The following is a 14,890-nucleotide window of genomic DNA, read 5'->3' on the forward strand; positions in this document are numbered from 1 at the left end:
AATGCCCAGAACCTGCTACCCACCCCTACTGTACAACAAGGCTCAGCAACAGAAGATGTGGATGTGGCTGGAAACGCAAACAAGGATCAAGATACTTAAAACCCCAGTGCAAGCCTAGTTCAGAGTTGGCTAGAGACAAGGTTGCAGAGGGCAGGCCAAATGTGTGAACCAGCACCAGAATGCAGATACCATCAGCCAGCTGCTGTTCCCTGCATCAGTGCTCCATTTCCAAAGACAAGACAAGGTTAGACATAGTTTGGAGAGAGGCAGCTCAATCGCCACTCAGTCCTGGAAGACTAAATAGAGACTAGTGTCTAGGTGAAGATCTAGCCTCAGCAAAGGTAACACAGATGCTTTGAGATGATTTGAGGTGGGAGGGAAGGAAGAAAGTCAGAACGACTTACAGGGAAAGTGAACAAATGGTAACAGCCCACTCTAGCTGCAGGGACAGGAGGGGATATGTGATAGGGAAGGACACCAAGCACAAAGTCAAAATATTAAGGCAAAGAGCAAGGCAAATTGAGACAACTAGGCAGACAAGGAGAGGGGAAGCATTAATGACACCCAAGGCTGGGGAAAATGGAAGGCCAAGCAGTGACAATGGGAGTGTGAACAGAGAGGAAAGTGGTGCAGTAAAGAGGTAAAGCAACTTGGTGGTGAGAGAAACAGCAGAGAACTGGGGAAGGAACACCTGGAAAGCAGATGAGGAACAGCATAGGCACTAATGTAGCACTAACAGAAGCAGTGTTCCCCTCCCTTTTAGACAGCACAGGCAGCAATTTGTTTTGCATGCATTACAGCAGTTTCAAAACAGTGCACATATGTTTCAGTGCCACAAGGCTGGATGGAAGACACGGGGGAAGCTAGAGCTCAGAAAACATACAGCAAGAACTACTCTCTGCAAACACTTTCTGCTCCTTATGGTTACAGAAGCAACAGGAAAGCAAGCCTATGAGGTAGAGGTATGAAGAAACATGTGCCTGGTAGAAGAGAAAGGATAAGTGCTCCCTGCTTAAGCCCCTGGTCTTGACTACTGCAGCAGTCAAGTTCCCTCACTGCAGATGGAATGAAAGAAAATTAAAAAAAGTGTTTCACTGACCCTTAAACCTAGGCAAGGAACAAAAAAAAAAAAAAAAAAAAAAAAAAAAAAAAAAAAAAAAAGAGAACTTTGGGAACAGAAAAGCTCTTCTGCCAGCTCACAGAACTGAAGCCTGAGGCTACAGCAAAATTAGGTCCTTTAAGCTTCATTCGCATATAAGCTATCAATAAAACAAAACCTGGATCAAAAGGGGAGACAAACTGCGAGAGACTCTGATCTATCTTTTGAAAACCAGTAGGCTTATATCCCCAAAGATTTATATTAGCCACTGCATGCAGCTCCAACAGAAGCACAGAGAAAGATGTCATTTTGGCAATTTTAATTCTCCCCCTTTTATTATACAAAATACTTTACAATTAAAAAACATTTTCCCCAATAGAATCATATATAGATATTTATAATTAACAAGATTCAGTTACATACAAGATGGAGAACTTTTGCACAAAGGAAAACAATGACAGATGATCAAGTGAAAATTAAGATGACTCTTTTCCCCCCATCATATTGTGGGAGGGGAGGTTACATTTTAGACTTTTATTCCTAACACATTCCCTCAAGTCTGAACTCCGGGACGTCCTCTTACCCTGAAAGGGTAAGGGCCTCCACCTGTGTCATTAGCACAAGTACAATATTCTGCTCTTGAAAGGTTCACCATGAAGAGGCACTGAGAAACTAGCATCTGGCTGTACCACGAAGTTACCAGTACCCAGAAAAGGGGACTGCTGACCTTAGTTTTCTCCAGCAACCCACATATACACACATGCAAGCACATACATGGGTGAAGCATGCTCCAAACCCAGAATTTTTCTTCCTTTCACCAAATGGCAATCTTACCCCACCAAAGCAACCTGCATTCAAGACGCATCCAACAGGTAGTCTCTGCAGAATGACTACTGTAAGGTCTCGTAGCCAAGCTGGGAATTACTGCAAATGCAGTCTGGCAAGAGGACTGGATGTTGCTGTCTACCCCACTTTGATCATCTGCCTACCAGCAGAGTGTCAGCTAGTCATGGAGGCGATAACATGAACCACTCAGAGATGCTCAGGCCACAACAGACAGGTAGGGGGAAGTTGCATGCTTCAGCAGGAGGTCCTTGAAAAAAAAAAAAAAAAAAAACCAACAAACTGTTGCAAATGATCTGCCCTACCCGAGCAAAGAGATGTGTGAATCCTAGTGAACATTTTCTCTCTAAGGAAGCTCACCGCTGGCATGGGCTAACCCTGCACTCACAGGAGAGCCCATCCCAGAGTCACTGCTGGAGGCCAAATGCCTTAAGCAGTGTGGGAAGATCACGGGCATCAGCTGCCCCGTACAGGTCACTCTGCCCCAGCATGGAGAGGGCCATGCGGAGGGTGCTCCAGATGTTGTCAGACATAGCGCCTTGCTGCCCCCGTGGACCTCGGCTCTTCTGCTGCATGTGCAAAGCCTCTAAGAAGTGCTCCACAGCCTCACTGTCAAGACGAGAACATACACATGCTTACTGTCGAAGATGGCACATCTCATGCTCCCTCCCCCACATGCTTCTAAAGTACTTCCCCTCCAAAACAGTTTCCGCCTCTTCACCAGACCCTGCCCCACTCCAGAAACATCAGAGATTCCCCACCCCTTTTCCCTCTTAACAGAAACTGAAGTCCAGATGGCCCCCACTCCAACTGCATCTGCATGACACTGTTCTCAGTGCAGAGTCCACACGCTTGCTCTGCTCTTCTATGCCAAGGGAAGGCTGCAAGCAGTGCAGCACTGCCCTCGTGTCCTATCACAGTCTCTCCCACGAACAAATGCACGCTCATGGGTCGCAGCAGATCTGCCCATCTTATGCTCACCGGTGGGCACCTAAGTTGATGCAACTGATGCCCAAGTTGTAGCGAGAGCGGATGTATCCTGGCTGGAGCTCCAGTGCCCGGCGATATGCAGCCACAGCTTCCTCACTCCGGTTCCCATTGGCCAGGGTGGCACCAAGCTTGTTCCACAGAAGATGGTCCTGGAGCAGGGGACAGAGAGAAAGGCTTGAGAAACTGGATCTTTTTAAGCTCCAAGCTAAACCTCCCTTCCCCACGTCCGTTTTGCTCCTCCGGTCCAAAAATGTACCTCTCATACAAGCGGCACCTCCACCCAAACCTTTACCCGTAAACCTCCAGGTACCTCCAGCATCCACAGTCTGCCCTTCCTTACATTGGGGCGCACGCTGAGTGCGGAACTGAAGCAATCCACAGCCTTCTCATATTCACCACTAAGGTTGAAAAGGACACCCAGGCCACACTGAACATCAGGATCCACAGTGGAGGGGTTGCTGCGCACAGCTGCTAAGAACAGTTCTTTCACCTCCAAGAACAGCGAGCTGGAAAAGCACAGAAAAAGGATCTTGGTGTACTGTGGAGAGAGCTGGCCTTGCAGTGCTCCCTCTGCTCCTGCCTGGACCAGCCCCAACCCTAAAAGATACCTTTCAGCTGAAGGCTGAAATTTGTAACCCTAACTCACTCGGACAGCAGGGAACCGAGGACATGCTTGGAAAGCCCCAGGTTTGTCCCCGAGACACTCTCTTCTGGTTCCTTCTCCAGCAGGTGGGCATAGTCTGGTTTATGGTGCAGCCAGTCCCGCAGGGTCTCGCATGCCTGCTTCTGCAAAGACTCATTAGTGAAGCTGACCGCTAAAGCCATAAGTGCTGTGAGGTTCCCAGGCTGCAGTTCCAAGCACCTGCAGGTCAAAGAAAGAAAAGTGAATACAGTATTAAATCAGTCTGGGAAACACCCAGATACAGGAGGTAACACAATCAAGACAGAGCACACCATGCCAGCCGTATGGTCCTTGTGACACCATGCGCTAGACAAGGAGCCACGTTCAGAAGCTCTTCTGCAACACTCACTGTCTGAGGGCACTGATTGCCAAAAGCTCCTGTTCATTCTCTGCTTGGGTGGTTCCCAGATATTGCCAGGCCTGGAGAATATGATAAAGAGGCACAAAGTCAGACTTCTTCACATCCAGAGAAAAAGATCAGCTGATAGACCACAGACCCAGAGATTAAATCCACCATATTATGCCACATATTTTTAGAGTGAGACCAAATATATGCAAGTATACACATTAGCCACAGATAGAAGTTTCTCTCAAAAGACATATAGACTTTATGGCACATAGATCCTCAAGACCAATAAAACTGGCATTGTTATAGTGAAAAGAAGTGGTGAATGTCTACCTGGAGATCTATCATAAAGCAACTGTTGGCAGTTCTATGCTTCTAAGTCACAGAATCTTCACTTTTAACTTCTAACTGTGGTCAAATTGCAGAGGAAGGAGAGAAAAGGCCTAAAAGTTCTTTCTTAAAAACAAAATGGCATAGCAGCAGTGCTAATAATGACACCCCCAAGGTAGGCAGTTGTATATACTTGTGCAGTGATCCACTAGCAAGTGATAATCTTGGCGAGTTGACCTTCAGACCTAAAAGTAGAAGCACTGCTATTTTACTGAATTTTCAATCATCATGACACCAGTATATTAAAATCACTTCCATCTCCAAGCTGCTGACATAGGGAATATTTAATTAATTAAGGGACTAAATCTAAAGTACCTTTTCACTTTATGTTGATAACCACGCTTTTTGCTCATAAATAGGTTAGATATTTGGTGGGATTGTCAGCATGAAGTGCCTGCTTCTTGAACGTAAGTCATAAAATGCAGTATCCACTGTCTCAGGGAAGGAAATTGTTACATTAGCAAAGACCCAGACACACTGAACAAGCCACCAAAAACAAGAGGCAATCTACCATCTCAAATCTCTAACACCTCACCATATAGGTAGCTGCAACTCAGAATAGCTGACCAGTGATAACTGCATAGTGTTCTGCAGGCAGAAGAGTTGAGATTCAAGGTAAATCTTTGGACCAGAGCAACCATGACACTTTTCAGTGCAATTGCTCAAGTCTATTTGATCACTGTACCATTTGTGAAGTCTTGACTTCTCCTGTACTTTCTGTAGTGACAGCAGAAGAACTCAACGTTTTCAACACAGCTAATCAGAACTGGACCAAGATTTCCTCCCCTAAGGTTTCAACTACCTCTCCATTATGCTCAGCCTGCAGCCCGCACTGCCTACGAGAAGGGTGCCAATTCTAAAGGAGTATTACCTACACCTTTTGACCACTTTAAAGCTAAAGTATATCTCCAAAACCTCTGCTTGCTTTTCACCTACTCCCAATACCTTAGAAAGTTAGATGCCTGTATTCTCAGAAGCCAAGAACTTCTGCTTTGAGAGATCACTCATCCAAGGCTCAGGATTAACAAAAATTAGGTATTTCCAATCATATATAATTAGCAGGGCTTGAATCAGACACATTGAGAATTCAGCATCCCTTGGTCCTTGAGGCAGGCACTCCAGAAACTGACAACATGGGTGTATTTGCTTTCTTCCTCCTGAGAATAACCATGTCCTCTACCTCTGGAGAAAGGTGCACAGGCTACTCCATTTCTCAATTAAACCTGCAGAAGCTGAAGCGCTTTATGGAAATAAATATTCACTGAACTAGGTGCTGGAAATTTGTCTTTAGTATAAAATCATTCTCTGGCCAACAGCTTCAAATGAAGACTAAGACACCCAAGCCATCTCTCTCAACCCTCTGGGTTACATCTTTTCCTGTCATCTAGATGGAAGACCTAACCAGGACTCCTAGTCTAACAAGCTGCTCAGAATTAGTCTTTAATACAGATAGTGAAAGAAGTGATCATCTGTCATAAGCATTCCAAAACTTGCAATGCCAATAAAGACTTCCACAGAAGCAAGAGATAAGAACTCCTTGTCTTGGCTCCATGTGCTCCAAAGATTTCACACAGCTCTAGGTGAGAGCCTTTGTGTTTCTTGTAACTGATCTTAGTCATAAAACTCCTTGTTCACAGCCCTCCTGGGGATTCATCAACTACATATTCAGAGCCACAGAAAAAACAACATGTTTTCATACACCCTGCACAGCTTCTAACACTGAAGTGAGTTTTCTACACAAACCCTGACACCTCACAAGGGAAGGATCCAAGCAGCCAGACAGCTGACCAAGGGCTATTATCTCTGCTCTCACTCACCTCCATGTGATCTGGCTTCTGTTGCACCGCAGCCTCAAAGAGCAAGACAGCATTGGGAAGGTCACCTTCCTCCAAGCGCTTCTGTCCCTCTTCAAATGCATCTGGGTGATCTCTCATGGGATTATCTTCTTCAAACTGGTAACCCTAGCAGGGAAGACAGACAGGGGATAACGCTACGAGACGGGCTTAGGAAGGAAAGCACTCTCTACAGTACAGCACTGTCTAGTCTTGCTGCATCAGAAACACTCAAACTGCAGACCAGCAAGCACCTTGTCCTCTGCTAATATGCAGCAGATCAGGGAACAATGGCTCTTCTTCCTGCCTGCCCTGCGCTGAAAAATTCCCCCAAACCAGACCTGGAGTAAGTTGCAAGAGAAACTAAACATCTGGTGTGGGTCCTATCAGCTTGGAGAGGGGGGTGGGGCCACATGATAACACTTGGACTCATTGCTAAGAATCCCAACATTAATTGGTATTTGGTGTTGAACAAGAGCTAGACAGCATTTGCAGACAAACATGTAAAAACAGTATTTGTTTAATATCTAGTTGATCTGGAATGAGGGTGCAAGCAATAGCAACAGATCAGTCCAAGAAGGAATCCTAGCAGCATTTGAGGTCTGTGGAGCTCAACTGCAAGGCAGACATAATGCCAGTCTCCTCAAGGCAGTCCATCATAGTGCTGAGACACCCTGGTCTCTATTACCTTGTCATATGATGAGGAGCTGAGGTCTTCATAATCAGAGAGCCAAGGGTGAGCCTCTGCATCTCTCTTGGCCATCTCCTCCCATTCTGCCTGGAGTTTGTCCCAAAAATCCACATCTGACTGAAGGGAGAACAGAATGTGACTAGAGCACCACAAACACAAACTGAGCTCTACAGACACCTCAGAGAACACCCTCTTAAATGTTTCTAGCCCTCCTCACAGCATGCAAAAAGAGAGAGGTAACCCTACCATGGGTTCTCAGTTGGTATCCCAGCCCTCCTCCTCCACGAGTTTTACCTCCACAGCAGTCTTTGCCTGCTCAAATTCCGTATCAAGAGTTGACATGTTCCCAGATCGCGCAAATTGATCCACCCAGGCATCGGATGGCCCCTGGGAGTTTGGAAACAGAAACACACCTTTCTTTTTAGAATTCGGCAACCTCAGGGCACACCCCAAAACAGCAGGAGGGTCTGTGATGACCCCTCCCCCCCCATCAGCAAGAACTGATGGCCTGTAAAGTGGGGAAGAGTTCATTGGGATATCCCCCTTCCTCCCAGGTGCTACGGAAGATGAGAAAACTCACACTGTCCAAACACTTTCCCAACTTCTGGCTAGACTGCTAAGTAGAGCCCAACAGCCCCTCCCTCGCCTCCCTCAGCCTAAGTCATTAATTAGTAGAGCATTGCTGAGAGTTGGATTTGCCATTGTCCCTCACTCTCAGAGAGTGCACTGTGGCAAAAAGCTTTCTTCCTTCAGAGCACATAGGGCTGGGGCTCCTACCTGCTGCTGTATAAACTCAGCTGCCCACTGCTCTGCCTGATCTTGGTCTCTGTGGGTCACCTGATTAGCTTCGATCGATACCCTCCCATCTCCGATCTGGCAGACAAACTTTAGGAACTGTGGCAGAGAAATGAAACAAGGATGGAACCGAGCAGATGCTTTGCCAACAAGCCCTCTGCCCGTGCCCCCCTCCTTCAATGAGAGGGCTTCTCTCTGCAAAGTGAGCACAAAAGGCCCAAAAAGGTGGAGAGGACAGGACTTCAGAGTTATGTAGTAGAGATGGATAGTATCTGGAGTGGATTGTAGGGTTCAACTTCTAGGAATCAGGGAAGAAATGGAAACACAGGACAGTAGGAAGCTTTATTCCTTTACTGTCTTCCCCCCTTTCAAATCCTCACACACTTTATTCATGCTAGAGATCTGTCAGCCACAGTCAGGGAATTTCTTACCTCAGAATTCTTGAGTTTTGGATCATCCACTTTAGAGAGGAAATCACTAACAGTTTTCTTAAGATCATCCTCAGGTTGATATTCCTCATACCTGTGTTCAGAGGCAGTAAAAGGGAAAGAGATAGTCTGATACCAGGCAACAGAATTCTTTCACTAACAACAGTCTACACAATGGGCCAGATACAATCCCTCCTCAAAGAAGTCTGGGATTCTCCTAAGTGACTGAGTACCTTTATCCATTTGTAAAAATTCAAAATTACTACTGGGTTAACTGTGCAAGTGACTGACACAAATAGTAGCAGAATAAACAATTACAGTGACAGCACAGTTCTGCAGAACAGTCTGGATTCCTTGGCAAGCTCACGTGCTATCAGACACTGCAAGTTTTGGCACTACCAAAACCAAGGTCATGTATCAATGAACAAAGAAAGTAGGTCGTGCTCATGGAAGAAAAACAGTGTCTTGGGAAAGCATCAACTCCACAGAGGATTAAGGGCTCACAGGAAGCAAACAACTCAACAGGTTGCATGGCTTACAGCAAGATAGGACCCAAAGACTTCAAGAAGACTGAACGTAGTGAACTGACAGCAGTAACTCAGAAAGATCTATATTTACAGAAAGGTATCCGAAAAAGCAAGAGCCAGGAGGAAGGAGAATCTAAATATGAAAAATCTTTCAGGGAAAAATATAAGCCCAAATTGATTGCTTGTGTTTTGCTTCTTTAATTGAAAAACCTGACTGTAGTCAACAGGTACCCATACAGAGAAGATCCATGATAGTAGGCTGTTCTTTAATCTACCACACAAAAACACATGAAAATAACGCCTGGAAGGCTGAATCTAGAAATATGCAGAGGAAAGGCTGGATGTGGTTTGTCAGACAGGGAGAACAGTGATGAAATTTTGCAAGTAGTTGAGTCTAGTACTTGAGATCTCTAAATCTAAAAAACATCTCTTGTGTGAAAAAAAAAAAATCTGCTTAATTAGGAGTTCCTGAAATCACTTTAAGGAGCTTTGCATTAGGCATGAGATTAAGTTAGCCTACATGATCACAATATCTTCCTGGAACTAGAAAACAGGAAAGCTAGGATCTCTTAAAAACTTCAGTCTCCAAGCACCGATTCCTCCTTTCTCAAACCAAAGGCCTGAGAACATCAGTCTAGGTTAAATGACTCAAAAGTATTCAGGTCACATCATCTTTCCAAATTTCACCTACCCAACTGCCTAGCAGCAGTAACTAGTCTTGAAAAGACAGACTCACCATTTATCTGCCAAAGACTGGTCTTCTGATTCCCCAAGCCACAGTTTCTCCTCTGACTGCTCTAGGTACTCTTCTGCCCACTTGACAGGAGACACAGACAACGGATCTGCATAGGACATCAGGAAGAATGGGAAGAAAAGTAAGATAAGCAGACCACCACTCAGATTAACTTCAGATTTTGCTCTCTCCACTTCATACACAGTTAGCTAACATACAGAGAAGACTTCTTCAAAGAAAGATTGTTTACACTTGTTTCTTCTTTGTTCATTCCGATCTAAAAACCAAGCCTTCGGTTCAGACTGTGTATTAATACAGATGCCACTGTGGTGCCAATAACCTTTATTATTTTCTACTTTACTTTCACAATTTATTCATCTGCTCCATGTGGGATACTGTGTAGGCCAAGAAAATTAGCAATGCATTACAAGTCTCTGTCAAAAGCACAGCCTACAAAGCACTAGGTTTTCATCAGAACTTTCTCAAAGACCTTTGTAAATGCCAATTTGTATTCCCAGAAGTATAAGGAGTGAAGGTCAAAGAATGGGACTACCTGGCTCTCTACAGTGGCCACTCCTGGTGAAAATAGCATTAAAACTTACTCATAACTTCCAGATTAGATCATGCATGGTAACAGGACCCTATTCCAGCCCCAGCTCTATACACAACACAGGATGACTTTTCAGATAAACTACTGGCTTGCTTGAAATGGAAAGCTTAACCTTTGGGCCAGAAACATTTACTTTGCATATTTCCAAGGTGCAACATCCCTCTACCTCCATGAAACTGACAAAAAGTATTTAGCCAAAGCACACCAAACAATATTTGTACCAAAGACAAATTGAGCCTTAAGAGAGGGAATTAGAGAATATGTAAGCAAGAAGCAGTACCAGAGCACTTCCAGAATTCGTGTCAGTTGAATCCTAATAATGTTAACAAAAGCAGTTTGAATAGTCTGCTTCTAAGTTCTCCAAGTAACCTAAACTAAAATAAAAGATCCTTACACCTTACCAGTTTGCACACCACACTGTGAAAAATTTGGGTAAGCCATTGCAAAGCAGCTTCCCCCCTTCCACCCACCCCCCCTGCCCCAAAGCCACTACAGCAAACACTGACTGCTGGGCCCAAAGCAGTACTCCAATTTCACATTCAGTAACCCTCCACTATACACAGGCGTGTGCCCAGGCAACATGTTGACAATAATTCCAAAAGGGACCCTTCACCTGTCACTTCAGCAATGAACTCCTGTGACCAGTCAGCCTCATTGTAATCTGAAGAGACATCACCAGCACTATCTACTGCAGCCAAAAATTCCTGGGTCCAGTTTTCAGACAGTGCCAGGGCTGCCACACCTGGAGCTACAAGAGGAAAAAAAACAGGGTTGGAGGCATCACTTAACTGTTCCAGGCTAGCCCTCATCACTTCTGATCTTTCCCTTTGTTAGAATAAAATCACAGAAAGATTTCACTTGGAAGGAATCTCTGGAGTTTGCTGGTGTTCTCACAGCAGGTTAACACTAAAGCTAGAGATTAGGTTGCATCAGGTAACTTCTGAACTTGTGCAAGGCTGGCAATTCCCCAGTCACTCTAGGCACCTGATCCAGTACTGAACCTCTCTCTAAGGGAAGAAGTGTTTCCTGACATCTAGTCAGTTCACCTTTTGCAAGTTGTGTTCGTTGCCCCTTGCACTATTGCTGTGTATTACTGGGAATATCCTGGCCATGGCTGCTGAAGACAGCAACTAGACACTCCACTCAACCCCTTTTCCCAGGCTGAACAAACCCAGTTCCCTCAGCCCTTCCTCTTACACCATGCATTTCAGCTCCTGAACACCTTACTGATCTCCACTGGACTTGTTCTAGTATGTCAGTGTACTGGGAAGCCCAAATCTGGAAACAGCACTCCAGATACAATCTCACAAGTGCTGAATACTTGGTAACCACCCTCATAGAAGCTTAACTGTAACACCAAGATCATTTCCAGCTCTCCACCTACTCTAGCTCCCCTCACCTCGCTGAGGAGCCTGCCGGAAGCTTGACTGGTCAATCTCTTGCATCTCAGCCAACAAGTCATCCATCTTAAAGGTCTGCGGTGCACGGGACAGTAAAGGAGCATTCTGCTCCTGCAGGAACTCTCCAACAAGCTGCCAGAGATAGAGATGGATTACAAATATAGCGTAGAATACGAACAGGCAGAACCATAGAGCATGAAAGAAATAAATGGACTTGTCAGAAGGAAAGATTAAGGGGAAAAAATATTAAACCGTGTAGGTGAGAAAAAGCAGCAAGGAGATGCATCAGTCTGTTCTTACCTCATCTTCAGTGGCTGCTCCCAGTGGTTTGGATACCTACAGGAAACAGTGGGCAATCAACCCAACAGCTTTGACCCCACACCCCTCTCCACCCACACCCCATGACCCAACTAGTTTACATCTCCCTCTTCCTTGAGCGTAGGCTGTCAGCATTTTCTTACATTAGCTGCCTGCTCATGAGGAAGCTAGAGGAGGAAGAACACCTTGAGTGATACTGTCCCACAACCCTGCAGGACAGACCAGGTGACCCTGTGGCCTCTTTCCCCAGTAAAAAAGCAACATTGCACCTATCTGTACCAACAGTCCCCCTGCGCTGCTCACCCCGCAACCCCCCTTCAGCCAGCACACCCCTCTCTCCTGTTGACTGACCCAGTGGCAGCCAGGCCCTGCATCCAGCCCCAGCTCAGCAAAGCGACCGGCAACACTCACAGCTGCAGCTCCGGGAGCCCCCGGGGGCCAGGCCAGCGGGCCCTGAAGTCCTTCCTGTCGCAAGGCTTTGTCCTGGGTGAAGTGGCCAGCCAGCTTCGTTAGGGGGTTGGAGCCCCCGCACTCCGGTTCCACCAGCTCCCTCATGGCCATGGCGCCAGGGAGATGAAGGGAGGGTCAGCGCCAAACCCCGCCGGCCCTGCACCTGGCCCCGGGGCATCAGAGACACCGGGTGAACGCCAGGCAAGAGGGACCGGCTGCCGGGGGCGCCCAGCCCCCCCTGCCCCGACCCAGCTTCCACTCCTCGGCCCCACCTCCCACGCGGGCCGGAGAGCCTGCGGAGGGACGCCGCCCGCCCGTGGAGAGGCCCCGGGCTCGGGGCAGAGCCCATCCTAGTTGGGGCCGGGCTTAGAGGCATCCCGCCACGGCGCCGGCTCCCAGCTCGGCCGAGCGCAGCTGTCACAGACCGGGAAGTATCTCCACACCCCCGGCCGCCCCGTGGAGCGGGACCCCGTGGGCCGGGAGCAACACCCACCTCGGCTGGCTGGCTGGCTGGCTGGCTCCCTCCCCCCGCCCGCCCGCCCGCTGCCGAGCTGGCCCGGGTGACGACACCCGCTCGTCAGGACGGCAAGGCCGCGACCTCCCCAACGAGCCCCGCGGACACGTCCGCCAGCCGCCCGGGCGGCAGGACCCCCCCACCCCACCACGTCCCGTCCCGGGTGGGCGAGCGGAGAGGCCGACTCAACAAAACTCCCCCCCCACTCAGCACCGTACCTGAGGCTGCCTGAACTCGTCGGGCTCATGGGCTGGGGGGGCGGGGCCAGCTCTTAAAGGACCAGGCACCCCGCGAGTGCCGCACCAGCCTGCCTTAAAGGGCCAGCTCCCGCCGCCGGGCCTGCCTGTAGCAGGCGGTGGAGCCGGTCGGGGTGGAACTGCGCCCGGGCGGCTTCGCCGCTACAGGTGCAGCCAGGGGGACGGCGCTGGCGCTTCTCCGGGTCACCGCCGGGCGCCGTGGCCACGGTCGGTGCCCGGCCGCCGGCCTCACCCTCCCCTTCTCCCTCCCGCCGGTTCCCGAGACCGGCGCTCCCGCGTGGGCCCAGCACCCGTGACAGAGAGGACGGCTTCGCCAGTCCCTGCTGCCCGCTGCTGGAGCCAAGTGACGCGTATACGGTGCACGCACACACTGCACCAACGTGCATAATGTTCTGTCATTAAAACTGTGTTGCAGGGTCAGTAAATAAATTGCGCGGGTTTACGGCAGCAGTTCTGCCGTGGTATTGGTGTCCCGTTCGCCCCTCATCTCAGCTGAACTGCAGACACAGGTACACGGTTTTTGCACTAGCAGTGACTGTGGTTCACCAGGCAGAGGGTTGTAAAGGCACGCAGAGAACTGGAGGCTCTTGTGTTTGTGCATAGCACACATTCATCTGGCGGAAGGACTGCTATCTTATTATTTGCATCTGGCAGTCACAAGTTAAGAGTACTTACATTTAGCTGAAAAGTATGCGATGGCTTCAGACGAGCCTTAGAAACATCAGCTTCTTCACTGTTTTTGTCCTTCTACGTGTGTGATTCCAAAGGAAAAACAAACAATCTGGAAAATAAGAGCTCATTTGTGTATAGCCTCTAAAAGAATGGGAAAAGCACAAAGAGAGGTTTGCTTGACGTGTACGGTCTCTTGTGACATTGGGGTGTGTGCTGCCTTTGTGTGAGTGGCAGGGGCTCGTGGTAGCAGGGGCTACAGCAGTGGCCCCCTGTGAGAAGCCTCTTGAAGTCCCCCCAGCTCCAAGACAGACCCACCTCCAGCTGAGGCTGAGTCAATTAATGATGGTGGCTGCGCCTCTGTGATAACGTATTTAAGGGGAACCTGGAGGAGGAGTGGGAGTTGTGAGGCAGACACCTATGTGAATACCAAGGTCAGTGGGAGAAAGGAGGAGGAAGGGGGGGAGGTGCACCGGAGCAGAGACCCTTCCCTGTATCCCCTGGTGAGATGGAAGGGGCTGACACCGCTCTGCCACACATGGAGGTCACCAGGGGAGCAGATGCCAAAGTTCAGCCTGTGGAGGAGCCCACACCTGAGAGGTGGCTGTGCTTCAAGGAAGCCGGGACTCTGTGGGGAGAAGAAGCCCCCACTGTTGCAGTTCGGTGCTAGGAGGACATGCAGGGGTGTCCCACGCCGGAACAGCACGGGAAACACTGCAATCCATGGGAGGGACTTAGGTGAGAGAAAGTTTGTGGAGGACTGTGTCCTGTGAGAGAGGAACCACACTGGAGCAGGGGAAAAATGCAAGGTGTCCTCCCACTGAGGAAGAAGGAGCGGCAGGACTGACCCCATCCCCTGCCCCTTGAACCGCTGAGAGGAGGAGATACCGGGGCAAAGCTGAGCCTGGTAAGAAGGGAGGGCTGGGGGGAAGGGCGTTTTTAAGATGTGGTAATGCTTCTCTCTGTCCTACTCTGTCTCTTAAATGTTGTTGTTAGTGTGTGAATTAATGTTCTTTTTTCTTTCCCTAACGAGCCTGTCTTTTGCCCATGGCTGTAATGGGTGAGTCATCCCTCCCTGTCCTTATCACAATTCCAGATTTTGCTTTATTTCTCCTTCCTAGCACTGGGAGAAAAGAGGGAAGTGAGCAGCTGCATGGTGCTTAGTTGCCCTCTGAGCTCAAACCATGACAGAGTGCTAGAAATAAATCACTTTCAGAATCAAATCCCATCTTCTCCTTTTCAAAAGGAACATGATCCTCTGCGGAGTCCTCTCCAGACTTCCCAGATATAGTTTATCTACCCCAAAACTGATATCT

The 14,890-nt window shown here is 48.3% G+C and overlaps 1 protein-coding gene across 5 annotated transcripts; it reads right to left on the reverse strand.

The window, feature by feature from the left end:
* Positions 1 to 1,401: 1,401 nt before the first annotated feature.
* On the reverse strand, positions 1,402 to 13,147 carry PEX5 (peroxisomal biogenesis factor 5). Of its 5 annotated transcripts, XM_042788916.1 has the most exons (17): positions 12,867 to 13,147; positions 12,096 to 12,297; positions 11,667 to 11,702; positions 11,366 to 11,498; positions 10,580 to 10,714; positions 9,360 to 9,465; positions 8,100 to 8,190; positions 7,651 to 7,767; positions 7,168 to 7,260; positions 6,871 to 6,990; positions 6,168 to 6,311; positions 3,964 to 4,034; positions 3,579 to 3,794; positions 3,243 to 3,438; positions 2,924 to 3,081; positions 2,303 to 2,551; positions 1,402 to 2,192 (listed from the first exon to the last, which is right to left on the reverse strand). In XM_042788916.1, the coding sequence occupies exons 2-16, from the start codon at positions 12,243 to 12,245 to the stop codon at positions 2,350 to 2,352; spliced, it is 1,968 nt and encodes a 655-aa protein (XP_042644850.1). In that variant the 5' UTR covers positions 12,246 to 12,297; positions 12,867 to 13,147; the 3' UTR covers positions 1,402 to 2,192; positions 2,303 to 2,349. The 5 variants fall into 5 exon arrangements, with proteins under 5 accessions (XP_042644850.1, XP_042644849.1, XP_042644851.1 ...); XM_042788915.1 differs by having other exon boundaries at positions 1,402 to 2,551; XM_042788917.1 differs by having other exon boundaries at positions 1,402 to 2,551; positions 3,273 to 3,438; positions 12,867 to 13,144.
* Between the last annotated feature and the right edge of the window lie 1,743 nt (positions 13,148 to 14,890).

The sequence above is a fragment of the Tyto alba genome, unplaced genomic scaffold (genome assembly GCF_018691265.1).
Source record: "Tyto alba isolate M040663 unplaced genomic scaffold, T.alba_DEE_v4.0 Super-Scaffold_14, whole genome shotgun sequence".
Classification (NCBI taxonomy): domain Eukaryota; kingdom Metazoa; phylum Chordata; class Aves; order Strigiformes; family Tytonidae; genus Tyto; species Tyto alba.